Here is a 14,899-nt window from a genome sequence, read left to right as displayed (position 1 = left end):
CATACCTTGAACTTGTGGTTTAGTGGGATGTTTTGAACTATTCTAAAGGAAAACTTCTGAATAGTTCATGCAGAGATTTGGCACGTGCGCTTGTCTTAAGTCTTATCTTGTTTTGGTTGCAGTCTCCCATCCTTTGCACTCAGTGTTCCTGTTCTTCAAAAGAAAGTGGTAAAGATGCTAGTAATACAAAGAGGAAGGAAAATGGAGGACAGCCACTCATCCCCAAAATATATTTTGGAACTCGAACACACAAGCAAATAGCTCAGATTACTAGAGAGCTGCGAAGGACGGCATACTCTGGCACCCGTATGACAATTCTTTCTAGCCGGGATCATACTTGCATTCATCCGAGGGTGTCCAGTAGTGGCAACAGGAATGAAAAGTGTGTAGAGTTGCTGGAAGGAAAACATGTGAGTAGTTGTATTTCAGAAAACTAATATTCATTTAAAAACATTAGAACAAAGATTTATCTGTCTAGGTAGCCTGACTGAGTAAAATTGTAGGTTCTCAATGCCAGGCTGGTTGGAAGCCTTTTTGTAACACCTCAAAGATACAACACTTCAACTGATTCATTTTAGTTTAATTACGTTAGTCATTACTACATTTTGATTCGTATCATCAACATTTTAAAAGCATATGATGATGAATAATGTTTGCGCTTGACTGAATTTGAGAGATTAATTATAGCTGTAATAACACTTTTGCCTATACAAAATTTAGCTGGTTGTTTTTTTAAAAAAAAGGCATATTCTCATAATTATTAAATTAGGTATTCAGCCTGGTTTCTCTGTGTCTATTTATCCTGGGAAAAAAACAATAGGAAATGACCGATAGGAAAACTTTTTCTCAGCTGTCTGTATTCAGCATGGGAAAGCTTGAAAGCTTAAAAGCTATAAACAATTTCCCCCCTTTTTTGGTCAGCAGCACAGATGCAGTCATCATAAAGGTAGGAAAATTCGTTGAGTGACAATGACAAAGTGTTCCATGAATATATAGCACGGAAAAGGCATCAATAATGTTGGTATATTTTTCTAAACTAGGTTTTTGTTGTTTTTCAGTGTGCAGCTCAGTTATCTAGCAATCTAAACTCATAAACAAAGAATTTTTCCCTTTTTTTCCCCTTCTCTTTTTTCTTTTTTTTCCCTCTCCAGTGTTCTTTCTTTTAAGACCTAAATTTTGTTTGTCTTTTGGACTTCAAGTTTATTTTTACTCAAGTGTAAGTGAACATTTGCTTTTCATGTTCTTGAGCCCTAAGGGTAAGTTGTAGTGGTAATGAGGGCCAATTACACTGTCACTCTAGGTGTCTGTGTTTACTAAGACCATATTACAGAAGTGAGTTGATAAATAGATAACTGACAATTTGTGAGAGAAAAAAGCACTAAGTGTGATAACACTTCAACTGACAACCTTCCCCTTAGGGTTGTGTTACAGTGTTAAAAAGGGATGAGTTTTCCTGTTCTGGTTATCAATCTTCATGTGCCCAAGCAGCATTAAATGCTGTCAAAGAATATCTTACTAGGAATCTGTTCTCCACTTGGTGCTTATTGTCAAATTATATACTATATTTTTAGTATGAGAAATATATTATTTAATTCATGGAAACTAAACTTATAATAAAAGAAGAAAAACAAAAAAGTGGCATTCAGGCTGATTAGAGCAGAAAAGTAAAGGGCACTTTATAGCTTAAGAACAGCTCTGTTAATCGGTGTTAAATTTCCCAAGTCTCCCTGTACCTTGCAGGTGAGATTTGATCCATACATTTAGATTTGCCTGTCCACCTAACCCAAAAACCCCAGCAGAAGGACTGGTTTCAGAATCATGGATTTAGTAATAATTTTACCTTCACTGTTAAACAAACTGAAGTCCTCCTGAGCTGTTACCAAAGAGACTCGTGCACATGAACAGGCTAAAGTGGATTCTAATATTGATTAAAATTCATTAGATACCTCTGGTTGGAAACGTGATGATATGAGTGCGTTAATTTATTTGTGGTGAACCTAAATCTGTTGTGTTAATTTTTTATACTATTTTTCCTGATTTTGAATCAACCATTGAGTTGACACTCCTGAAACAAATTTAAAGACTTCTTTGATTCCACTGGAGAAATATGCTTTACTCCTTTGCATTTGAGAGGTTATACTTTTGTTTCTGACATGTTATTTGTAACTGGAATCATTCAAAATAATAAGCAACACTTTCGAAGTATTTTTAAAGTGAAGTAAAAATTTGCACGATGATGTTTTTAACAAAATATGTAAAAAAAAAAAAAAATGTTTTCACCATTGTTTTTATTATATTTGACTTGAAACTATTACTTACACATATCTACTTTTAGGGCAGCTCCTGTTCTTATTACCATAGTGTCCATAAATTAAGTGAGCAACATACACTACAGTTTGTACATAAGACGTGTCAGGCTTGGGACATAGAAGAACTTGTGAGCCTGGGAAAGAAACTGCGGGCATGTCCCTATTTTGCAGCTCGAGAGCTCATGTCGGGGGCAGATATTGTATTTTGTCCTTACAACTACCTCCTAGACCCCCAAATAAGAGAGAGCGTAAGTATATTTGTAAGCAGACCTTTGTTTGTTGTATTAACTGAAGGTAAATGGAGATGAACAAAGAATATGACATCAAAGGGACACCGCCAACTTTAAAAAACCACCCTTCTATCTGAAATCCTTTCTAGTATTACATCTATCACCTAAATTAAAGAGATTAAAGAGTGTAGAAAAGAGGTGGTTTACAGTTTGTTTTGGGTTTTATTTTTAATCTGTATATACGATAATACCCCAGGTAACATTTAAGTAGAAGTTTTACTGGTTGTACATTTTAACCAGTTAATTGTATGAATTTTTCACATAGTAGAAAACAAGCGTTAAAAAAAAGGTTTATAATTTTGTTCTCATTCACACTGGGTTTTTCTGTCTTTCTTTAAAAGAACATGCCTAATTCCTGTACTGCAGAAATTTGATCAAGGTCTTTTAAAAAAAAAAAAAAAAATTCTATTGCTTGCAAATGTGAGACAGAATCTGGATAACTTTTTTTTTTTTATTTTAAAGACAAACCTGCTTGCTGCTGTTACTTACTTATCTATTTCACTTTGTCTTACTGGACAATTATTTTCTTCTGTAGATGGAAATTAAGCTAAAAGGCCAGGTAGTCATTTTAGATGAAGCCCACAATATTGAGGACTGTGCACGGGAGTCGGTTAGTTACAGCGTTACAGAAACCCAGCTGAGATTTGCTCGTGAAGAACTAGATTCCATGGTCAACAACAACATCAGACAGAAGGATCATGAGCCGCTGCGAGCTGTCTGTTGCAGTCTGGCAAAGTAAGACAGCTATCTTGATTTCCTTTTGCCAAGTATTTGATTTTTCTTAATCTTTCTTTTCTGGGCCTCTTTTTATACCAATGCCATTTGCTAGAGCCCAGGTAGCATCAGTGATAAGATGCCATAACTAGACACCTCCCCACCCTACAGTTCCCTGGTTCCCCTTGGTTTGATTTGGAGGACAGAAGAATGATTTAAGGGGAAGACATTGATTGACTAATAGATTGAAGAAAGATATTTTTGGAAGTATCTAAGTGCTTAACTTGTGTTCTTGAAAATAGGACTTAGTCTTCCAAATTATCTAGGCATGTTTGAAAACTACCTCAAGACCTTGAATACTCATTTTACCCTATCTGTGCTTCCATTTCGCCATTTGACTAACAGGGATAACACTCTTCTACATCATAGCTTTTGTCAGAACTAATTCATTAACATTTATCAAATGCTTTGAGAGCCTTCGAGAGGAAGTATTACATAAGTACAAAGTAGCGTTTAGTCAGTTTTAGAGAAACTCACGTTCCCATAGAAGATGTTCCCTCCTCAAGCTGTGGAAAACTGTGTGTTTAATTTGTGGAGAGAATAGGCATTTGTTGCTGATTTAATAAAAAGGCAGTCATTTGGGTTTTGCTTTTGTTCTAGACTGTGCAAATGGCGATGCCTATGGTTAAAGTTGCCCAGTACTTTCCACTATAAGATCCTGTTTTCAGTTGCTTGTAACTTTGCCACACTGTCCCATGCTGTGAATCTGCTGGAGGCCAGTTTTTTTTCCCTCCAGCTAAATTAGTTCAGCCATTTTCAAGAGCAAGATCAGTGGGAAATCTGTTGTTCTTGCAATTCTTCTGTTGAAATCTCTAATGCACCACGCTTTGGAAGAGGCACTGGGCTTACTGAAAGGGCTTTACCCACTTATTTAGGATGTACCTTTTCCTGTCCCTGTGAAAATTCTCAGAAGAGGCCTGTCTTATTAATTCAGTTCTAAAGAGTCTGTCAGCACTGAGCATGCTTCATAGCATTAGACCTTCTACCTATGATCAGACTGCACTTAATGCCATCCCCACTGGTTAATCGAACATACTCCTTCCTTTGGTTTTAAGGGTAGAGAAGGGCTTTCCCTGTAATTGTTCTCCCAGGTCTATCACTATGATGCGTTGCACAATAATTGAGAGTGAGAGAAGACTTTCCTGTCTTCTCAGTGCTCCCCCAGCTGGCACCCAAATTTCATGGGATATCAGGAGGAAGCAACCTGACTTGAATACAGTGAGTTAAGGAATGAGAGTGATGTAGAAGAGTTTCCAAGGTGACATGGAAGATGGGATTAGGATAAAGAGATGGGAGGGAGGAATAGTAGTAGAGCAGAGTGCAGCAGCAGATAGTAGGAAAGAAAAATAAGAATAAGAGTCAAGGCAAGGAGCAGGAGCCACGGGAAGGAGAGGACAGGAATAGGTATGGGGGGAAACTTGAGGAGGAGTTATAGACAGGGTCAAGATCTGGCAGTTTGACATAGGGGAACAGTGATGTGGGGAAGATAGCAGGAAGAGAACAGAAACAGGACTGAGGCAACCACTTGGAGAAAGAGAGACAAGGCCAGATGCTGGACTGGGGTGACTAGCAAGAAGAGCAGGGGTAGAGACAAGATGAGTAGTGGCAGAGGAGTCTGTTGCCACTAGAGAAGTTAGGATTGACCATGTTACTTCTTAGCCTCAGCAAAAGTAAGAAAATCTACTGACAAACCTAATTGAGCAATGAAGCCCATGGAATAAAAATAAATAAGAAAGTGAGCAGCCGTGTCTATATTAACTAACCTTCTTTAATCATGTTTGATATCAGGGTTTTGTTACAGTGCTGCTTAAGGAAGTCTTTCTTGGTTAGCAAGTCCCTGCTTACGTTAGAGATAAGGTAAACCTTCCACTTGGCCATCTTTCCCTCTTTGCTCTGCTTTGCGGTGGTACTATGTGTGTGTTACTGATATGAATGATTTCCTAGTAGCCACTAATTCTCCTTTCCTGGCTCTCTCAAATGTTAAAAATCTTAGCAACAAATAAAATCAACATGGCTAGAGATTTGACTGCCTCAAGCCTTTTAACCTTATCAGAAAAATTGAGGTTGATTCTCATGTCAACTCTGCCAATAGTAGGGAAAGCATCTGGTGGAAAGCAAGGGGACTGGGTGTGAATAGCCAATAATTAATGAAATGCTATGGCATATAGTGATGGTTGTAGCTTGCATAGGTAATTGGGAAGTTTCTCTGTCATTAAGTTTCCTGGGTCCTGCCTCCAAAAAATATTTACGTCTGAGTTTACATGCTACTGATGTGCTAAAACACCAGCTTAAAGAGTTTCTTTGCAGGCATGCCAGTGTACAAGGATTTCACTGTGTGCGCCGCTTGGTATCTTTTTGGGAAGCAGGAGGTTTTATTTCATGTGTATTGCTCTATTATTTAAAATGGTATTGTATCTCGTTCAGTCAATTGGAGTGCAAAATTAAATAATTTTGCATTCAGTTTTTAAATGGGATGTTTTTATTCTAGAATTTAAAATGGCACTTTAAACCCTCTGACTTTAGACTGGTATAATATTAATTTGATTGCTGTTTGCTTTCAGCAGCTGACCATTTCAAAAGATATGTGACATAAGGTTTAGGATGAGGACATGTTGTAATACTTCCAGAGTGTGTTCTGTGCTTCACACGTTCATTTTGTTTCTTATATTATGGCCATAACTCTGATTCTTTGTGTTTGATGTAATAGCTGAAGAATTGGGGCTGATCCTTAAATTCAGGTATCGCTGTTTCTTTAAATATTGCAAACTGTGGTCAACTGGGAGATTTCCATCAGGTTTTAGGGGTTTCTTTGTTTAGCAAACTGACTTGAAAACTGTTCTATTAGGTATTTTGTTTTGCAGTGTAGTAGCCGGAGACCCGAATCTGAAGCAGCCCTCAAATTGTTGCTACTGTAGTTGATATCAGACCTGTTTTGGACAGTTGTGGAGATGACAGCTGTCCTTCTCATGCCTCCTGCTGGCTGATGAACCCGACAGCTTTGGCGTTTTCTCAGAGGGAACAGCTTGCATACTTTGTTGGACAGAGGAAGAGTGCCATAACAGTGGATGTCTGACCAGAGATGCATTTGGGTTGGAGAAAATGTTATCCCTGTCATGAGGGATATAAGAATTACAAAATTGAGTCTGGCTATAACCTGAGCACAGGCTTAAATGCTTAGGACGCCCCACTGCATTTTCAGTGGATTATTTAGTTAAGATGAGGTTACTGCTAATTTTTTAAATTATAACACAATTTCAAGTCTCTAAATGTGAAAAGCTGCTGTTTCATTGCAGTATTGCTGTACATAATGATCTGTTAACACTGCCATCTTCATCTTTTGCTTATAGCAACACTAAACGATGCAGTTTTTATTAGCCTAATTGCCATAATTCATGGTTAAAAGAACAACTCAATGCTTTTTAGTAGCCAAAAAGCTACACGTTGGAGATGGCACAAACTAGCCAGTATCCAGTTATAGAGGTAAAATATTTTGGGTAACTAAATTCTGGATTGGTATGAAACTACAGAAATATTTCCTAAACATCCCTAACAGGTTAACAACAAGAAGTTAGATTTTATCCCCTTTTTCAATAAACCCAGGAAATGATATAGGGGAAATGTGAACCTTCTGTGCAAATGTTCTCCTTGCTTCCATCAATGTGAGTCTGGAGCAGCTTCACTGAAATCAGGGCAGCTCAAAGATACAAATCTGGCAAAAGGAATAAGAATCAGAACTGAAATGCATTTAAATATCTGTTGTTGTCCTGGGAGTATGGGACAGGCTTTGAAGTCCGTTTTGTGTAGTTTTCTGGAGGATCTCTCACATGGTCATTCACATGAGTAAAGAAAGAATTTATAATTACTACTGTTTTCTCTATTTACAGCTGGTTACAGCAAACCTCCAGTCAGCTTATAGAAAGAGGGTATGAAACCTCCTGTAAAGTTTGGAATGGAAAAGAAATGCTCACCATTTTGCATTGCATGGGAATAACCAATGCTACATTTCCCATCTTACAGGTAGATTTTTAATGATATGGAACCTAATGGTAAAATGCATGATGCTGTTAGGTTATTTTTTTTAAACATGCTTAAGTTACTATAGATTGTTCTTTAAATTAGTCTAGTTTTTCAGAAATGTCTTCAAAATATGTGCCTGCTGTAAATTAGGGGTAGGCCACTACAGTTACAAGGGTGTAAACTAGATATAGTGGGGAACCGATTTCTGCATCTTCTATAACAGACCTTGGCAATGTTTTGGAGCAGGGGGGACACTTTAATGGACCTTCGCTCGGAGCCCAGGCCCCTTCCAACCTGTCTTACACTGCTGCTATTGGTTCTCCCTGCTGCCCAGCCACCGTTGAAGCCCCCTGTCGCTAAAATGCTGCTGAAGCTCCACACGCCAGATGAAATGACTCTGCTGGCCAGATCTGGCCTCCAGCATTTTTTCAGAAGTAGCAGACACTGCCCTGCTTGATTGGTCTTACAACAACTTTAGTTGTGTTTTAACAACAGATACACTGATTCGATGCCATTATTGAAAGGTGGTTCCTTGAAATATTGCCTGTTAATTCTGCCCTTGCTAACTGTCTTCATTCTAGTGGGCTAACAAAGCATAATGCCGCATACTTCAGACAGGGCCTCTCTTTCTGTATGGTGCCACACATGTTGAAAGCACTGAGTACAATACAGTTTCTCTTTAATTTTTCCTTTTGGTTGTGTTTCTGCAGCTATATTGGGAAATGATATTTTAAAATGTTCTAGCAAACACTTTGGATCTGTATTGCTTTTCGGTCTGAGAGAATTTTTTAGAAGGATGTTAATGTGGAGTTTGCCTGTTGTAGAAACATTTTGCTGCCGTCCTTGAAAAGGAAGAAAAAGTAGCAAGGTTTGATGGTGGAGAGGAGCTTATTGAGATTCCCACTGTGAGTTCTGCCACTCAGTTTGTGCTAAATGGACTATTCATGGTTCTTACGTATCTTTTTAAAGATAACAGCAGGTCAGTGGAAATGCGTAGTCTGAGATGTGTTTTATTTTCCTTCTACAAGAAATATTAAAATTGCAAGGGAATGCATTTCATAGGCATCTGATTGCCATTTATCCCTCCTTGTATAAACACGCATAAAAATCTTTTATGGGACATTTGGGTAACTTTGCTATATGTGATAAAGAACAAACGAGCATTGGTCGGAGCCAGGCAAAGTAGAAACATGCATAGCACAAGATTACTTCTGCAGCTTGGCCAAGTTGTCTCTTTCTCCACTGTGCAGCACCTCTGCTATGCCAGTGTCTGGCTTCTCCTACAAAACCTATAATTTAAACAGGATTGTGGCAATGTTTTCTTTTATGTGGGTAAACGCCCATTAAAAACTCGAGTTCCATACCACCAAATCAGGTTCCTTTTTTTAAATAAATAAACATTGACAAAGATTTCTATCAAGGTTTCGACTGGAATATTTTCATATAGCATTGCCTAATTCCAATAGTATGTTAATTATTTTACTTTGGTTTGAAAGTGATATAAACCAGCATTTTGATACTTTGCCCATTAAAGCCAACTGTGGCTACTAAATGTTTTGATTCCAAACTAATTTTGTAATAAGTAATAAGTTAGCAGGAATCTGTTGGGTTTTTTTTTTAAATGGAGCTTCATGTAACTTTGAAAAATTACATTTTTAATAACATCTTCTGGTAGTGCATGATCCTTTTATTATAGGCAGAGTTTCATACACAATTAGTTTGATTGCTTAAGATAAAAGCGCATTTTATTAACAATAGCTTTGATTTTTGAAAGTTTAATACTGAAGCAACATGATACAGGCATTCTGAAATGCATTTAACAAACAAAATTGTAGGCTACATCTATTAACAGTTATATTAATTGACGTCTTTATAGATTTGCGGATGACTACAGAGTTGCTTTACAACAAACATATGTTTGGACAAGTGAAACCCAAGTTGATATTTCAGATAGAAATGGCTTCTTTCCACGACCAAAGCATAAGCGGAGTTCGAGGCAGAAAACTGCAGTCCACATGCTTAACTTCTGGTGCTTGAATCCAGCTGTGGTAAGCTAAGTGTGAAATAAAACTGCTACATAACTAGCTTAATCTGATCACAAATGTACACATAGTAGTCTTAAAGATTGTACTGATTTTCTTAATGTTTTCCCTCCAGGCCTTTTCAGACTTAAGTGATAATGTTAGGACAATTGTCCTAACATCAGGTACACTCTCTCCAATGGACTCATTTTCTTCAGAACTTGGTGTAAAATTTTCCATCCAGCTTGAGGCAAATCATGTTATTTCGAACTCACAGGTAAATGTTTGTGATTATGGTTCTCTCTCCTGAAATTATAACATTGTCTTCTATTATGAAATTAGTGGAATATTAGTTATTTATGGACATTTACTTGTGTAAATGTCACTTAAATATTTAAATAAAAATATCCTGAAAAATTGTAATCCTATATGAAAGGAAGTAAGAAGGTAGTATTTCATCGGTATAGCTGAAAATAAATGCTTTTGATAACAGTGCATGCTGCTTTAGTATCGTAATCCTTTTTTCTTTTCCTCTTACTTTTTGTTTGTTTGGTTTTTTTTAGCATGAATCTGCCTAGAAATACCTTAATATTTGGCGTCAGGTTTTTTTCAGTTTACCTGTTAACTTGATATAAGCGTAAAAATATAACACTGAAATATTAATACAACAGGTCTGGGTTGGTACCATTGGAGCAGGCCCCAGCGGTCGGAAGTTATGTGCCACATTCCAACATGCGGAGACTTTTGAATTCCAGGACGAAGTGGGAGCACTTCTGCTTTCAGTATGTCATACTGTTGGCCAAGGGGTTTTGTGCTTTCTGCCATCTTACAAGGTAAGGAAACCTTAATTCATGTTCTCTCCTCTTAAAACCTATTTGAAGGTTTATTGTGGCCTTATGTCCCTATGGCTGCAAACAAACATCACCTTTGTGCTGCCATAAACATTTTTATGGTGATACAAAGCCCAAGCAAACAGACATCCATACAGCTTTTTGTGCCACAGATGCCCAAAACAATGACTGCAGCAATAGGTGGTAAACAGTGGTGCTGCTTTTTTGTGTGTGGCAGATGTCTGCTTTATGGCAGAAGAACAGAGGCAGCCTGGAGCTGCTGCCACTCTCCAGCTGTCCTGAGTAGGTGCTTCTGGGAATTCAGGGCCCAATTCCTGTGGCATGCAGGATCAGGTCCCAGAAGCACCAGGAGTGCAGAGGCATGCCCCAGGATTTCCCAGCGTATCATGCTGCTACACCCTGCCCTAAAACGATGGGTAATGTTTATGTCACCTGGTGAAGCAGATCAGCTGTGTTAGGATACATCCAAGGACATGTCTGTTTACAGTCTATACACTGTGCAGATGCCTGTTGGAATTGCTTGGATCCTGTAGCTCAGGGGCAGGCAAAGTCTGGCCTGTGGGCTGGATCCGGTTGGCAGTGGACTCCATTTTCCAGCCACGCCAGCACAAGGCTGGGGCCAGTCTTCACGGAGACCCCAGCTGCAGCTGTGCTATGAAAGCTCAAGGCTGGGGTTGCCATGGAGACTTGCCCCAGCCGGGCTGGCAGGGCATGCAGCAGAGCAGGGCAGGGAGCTGTTCTGGAGCTGCTGGGATCTCACAATGGGGGCAGCTTGCTCCAGAACCACAGCAGAGCTGCAATCTGTAGCCTGCATGCTCTGGACAGGGGTGTGCAGGCAGGGGATCACAGCTTTCAGCGGTGACAGCCTGGTCTGGAGCAGGAGCGGAGCCACGATGCCTTGCCTGTGCACCCCTGCCCAGAGCATGCAGGCAACAGATTTCAGCTCTGTCCTGGCTCTGGAGCAAGCTGCCCCCACCCCCCTGCCCCGGTGAGATCCCAGTGGCTCCAGCGCAGCCCCCGGCTCTGCTCTGCTGCGCCCTGCCAGCACTGCTGGGGCTGATCTCCATGGTAACCCCAGTTTTGAGCTTTCACAGCACAGCTGCGACTAGGGTCTCTGTGGGGACCGTCCCCAGCCATGCAGGCGAGGGTTGCTGGGAAATGCAGTCTGGCTGCTGGCTGGATTGGCCATTTTGCTCACCCCTGCTGCAGCTGATTGCCTGAAAACAGGTTTGTAAACCAAGGTATATGTTGTTCCAAAAAAGGACATTTTGGTATGTGAACCAAGTGTGCTTTCTGTGTTCTTAGCATCTACTAGAAAGGATTCGTACTACAAAAGTAGTGTGGAGAAAGTTTGCATATTTAGTGCTTCCTTTAGAACTGTTCCTATGGGTCTAACATTTTTTTTAAAAAACAACTTTTAAGGAACTCCTGCCATTCAGTTGCCTACCATAAAAGGCAACTTTGCTATGTGTAAATAGTGATTCTTTGGCTCTTTGGTGACTATTATATGTAATGCATGGTACTCCCATTTTTCCTGACTTTGGTTATTGTTGCATTTCACAGCACTGTGAATGCTAGCTGTGTTTTCTTGTGTCATGTGGAAACTGCACAGTGCCTGCTGTCCCAGGAGATCAATTCTCTCTATTACAAAGCACATATTATCAAATTTGGTTGCTGATAGGTGGCTCTATAATTATGGCAAAGGCTGTAACTTCGTAATAAACTAACTCAGATCTGAGAAACAAGAGCATAAGCCTGCAGTATAAAATCTTAAGTACAGACCTGTTTTTCTTATCAAACTCTGACAATGTCTGGATTGCAGCAAGTGATTTTGTAAAATTAACAGTGGTCTAATAGAAACTATTCCTAACAGTCAAAGCTGCTAGCATTGTTGAAAGTGCAGCAGTCTGGAGCTACTTAGCCAATGTAAGTTTTTTGACCACTTTGCTAATCTTAGAAGTCCTTCAAAAAGAGTAATTTTTAAACCAGAAGGAATAGATAAAATAGATATCTTTGTTTCAGACACTGCCAACATGAAATACATTTTTTGTATATACATTCGGGTCCTCTGTTGCTTGGTGTCTATTTAAAAAAAAAACAACCCAAAACCCAGCTATTGTTGCAGTTACCAACAGCAACCATTAGGTGACTGCATTAGACCATACAATACAGAATTGGTAGAAAGAGGCACACTACCAAATCTAAATAACCCATCATTCTAATTCATAAAATATGTATACATTAAATATGCAAAACCAGCAGTCTCAAGATAAATATGAAACTGAATTTCTCTTATGGCTGAAATTGAAATCCAGACTCTCTTCAGTTTGATACACTTCCATAGAACAGCAGTGGGGATAATGCTACATGTTATGCAGTGCAGCAGTCATTTTTCTGTGTATAAACAGTTTTAAAATATTTTTTGCAAGTTTCTGTTAAGAAATGATACTTGCCTGACCTGAAATTGCTTAGAGACATTGTGATTAGAGTCGTAACTGGCATTTAACAAAGAATGAAAGACAATGGTGAACAAGTCAGGTGTCCACCCCCAACCCTCTTGCCATTATGCTTCACTGAAAGGCTGACTGGGAGGAAAAAAACCCAACAGTAATGAAGGGACTGATAAATGTAAACTCCAGATAACTGAAAAGCGATATTTTCTCTTCTCTTTATTCTGCATTGGGCTGTCTTGCATGAATGAGAAGTAATTGGGTCAAAATGCAACTGTCTCTTGGGAGAGATTCCTTTGGAAGTTTCTTCTCCATCCAGAGGCTTGTAAACTGTTCCTTTAAAATAGGTATTGATAATCTATGAGAGATTTACCCGACCATGTTAGAATAATTTTAATGTACATAAAATTGTCAGCCCAACTACTTCACATTAATCCATGTAGGAAAATGATTTTAAAATAAGCTGAGAGAAGATATTTTCCCAAGGCTATAACGTGAGTTGTATTTTTCTCTTGTCCTCCCAACATGTCCCTTCATATTGTTTACTGAACAAACATACAAAAAATAGGTGATATATACTTTTATAATTCAGTTAAATTATTTTCAGCATTAAATCCTTGTAATTTGAGCTCATAGTATTAAGTTAAAGGATCCTTATTCCTTCTATGAATAACTTCTTCAGATGAGTTGCAAGTCATCGGTAGTACCTTGAAAACTCGGTACAATTTGGCAAATAACTGGTATTATTCTGATTCTGCATTTTCAGTGATTGATCATTATAGTAGTAGAGAACACATTATATTGTTTTTCAAACAATATGAAAATATATTGTTTTTTCAAATAAAGGAAATCTGATGGAAACTGCTTTTATATTTAGTAGTTGAAATCTTTCAGACATGGGATTTTGCTGTTAGCTTAGTTGTGAAGAGTAGAAATTGAGTTCAGAATAAATCTTCAATCTTCAGCATATAGACATTCAATATATTTAGTTTCATTGAATGTCTTGTTGTTTTTGTCAACTGCCCCTTTTGCTATTAATTATGATCTCATAAATTTTGGAAGTTCATCATCCTGGACTGGCAAACAAAACAATTCCCAAATTCCTGTCTATGAGGTGTGCAACTGTCGTTCATGGAATAGACCACATGACGTGCCTCGTTCAATGGAAATGGCCTATTTAAATGTTTACGGTAGGTAAAGTGCAACTCCCTGGAGAAATATGCCTGCAGTGATATTCCCCTGTTCCATCAGCTCCATTGCCACCTTCTCCAGACATATCCCCAGCTGGCTAGTTCGCATCCGAGTTTCAGAGAAAATATGCCATCAGATTGATAGCAGTGCAGCCTACATTGTTTCACTATTAGTCATCCTAACTTCTTTCTTTCCTGAGCGATGTGCTTTTAGAAAACTAATTAGAAAGATAATTAGAAAGATAAAGGGTGAAAAGGAAGGGCAACAAAATAGAAACCTACTTTAACATGCACAAGTGAGGGTTCTGGGCAGAGGAGAAAATTGCCCAAGATCTCTCCCTGAGAGGAAGGAATGGAAACAGAACTACTTGACTGCAGCTGCTATCCACTGCCTGCTTGGTTCTGCAGGTGCATTGATAATACCTTGCGAGTTGTTCTCTTAAAGTATGCTGCATGAGCTAAAGCGCTATGTGTACACCTCCAGTTTAATTGTCATCCTGCACCAGCCCAGTATTTGCACCATGCTGTAGTGCAAAAGCAGAGCTGAAAGGGTAAAAAAAAAAAAAAAAAAAAAAATCTAAGAATTCTGATTAATCATGGAGCTGCTTTGTCCATGTACCTATAAAGGCAGATTCAGAATACACACCTAAGATGGATATATGTAAGCGTGTTTATTATGGTGTAAAATATACTAGATTCCTGAGCCTCTCTAGGGAAGAAGCCCCATTTGATTTCCAGTAGCAAAATAATTCGCCATCTAAATGTGAAATTTCCCTTTGATAAGTTGCGAATGTCAAGTCCTCGGACTCCTCAGATCCCTTTTTAACTGACAAAAAGGGGGTGGACAAATGCACACGTAATACAAATTATCTTCTTTCTTTGAAATCCATCCTGCACCTTTATTCATGGCAAGGATGCTCTGTCTTCTACATCTCCTGCTCCTGTGCTGTGATTTGTGATCCTTTTTAACAAAGTAACTCAAATCACTTAGAAATAA

The 14,899-nt window shown here is 38.7% G+C and overlaps 1 protein-coding gene across 3 annotated transcripts in view; it reads left to right on the top strand.

Annotated features, from left to right (window-relative positions):
- Positions 1 to 14,899, top strand: part of BRIP1 (BRCA1 interacting DNA helicase 1) — a 110,482-nt gene that overhangs the window by 27,223 nt on the left and 68,360 nt on the right. For all 3 annotated transcript variants that reach the window (XM_090024937.1, XM_090024936.1, XM_090024935.1), the window contains exons 7-14: positions 123 to 410; positions 2,336 to 2,557; positions 3,135 to 3,334; positions 7,258 to 7,390; positions 8,215 to 8,369; positions 9,267 to 9,438; positions 9,548 to 9,688; positions 10,083 to 10,244. In XM_090024937.1, the coding sequence (XP_089881063.1) occupies positions 123 to 410; positions 2,336 to 2,557; positions 3,135 to 3,334; positions 7,258 to 7,390; positions 8,215 to 8,369; positions 9,267 to 9,438; positions 9,548 to 9,688; positions 10,083 to 10,244 (1,473 nt within the window). The remainder of the gene's footprint in view (positions 1 to 122; positions 411 to 2,335; positions 2,558 to 3,134; positions 3,335 to 7,257; positions 7,391 to 8,214; positions 8,370 to 9,266; positions 9,439 to 9,547; positions 9,689 to 10,082; positions 10,245 to 14,899) is intronic.

Source organism: Crocodylus siamensis, chromosome 13 (assembly GCF_052110815.1).
Source record: "Crocodylus siamensis isolate JL-2025a chromosome 13, ASM5211081v1, whole genome shotgun sequence".
In the NCBI taxonomy this organism is placed as follows: domain Eukaryota; kingdom Metazoa; phylum Chordata; order Crocodylia; family Crocodylidae; genus Crocodylus; species Crocodylus siamensis.
Note: the sequence above shows the minus strand (reverse complement) of the source record. Positions and strands in the feature narration are given on the sequence as shown.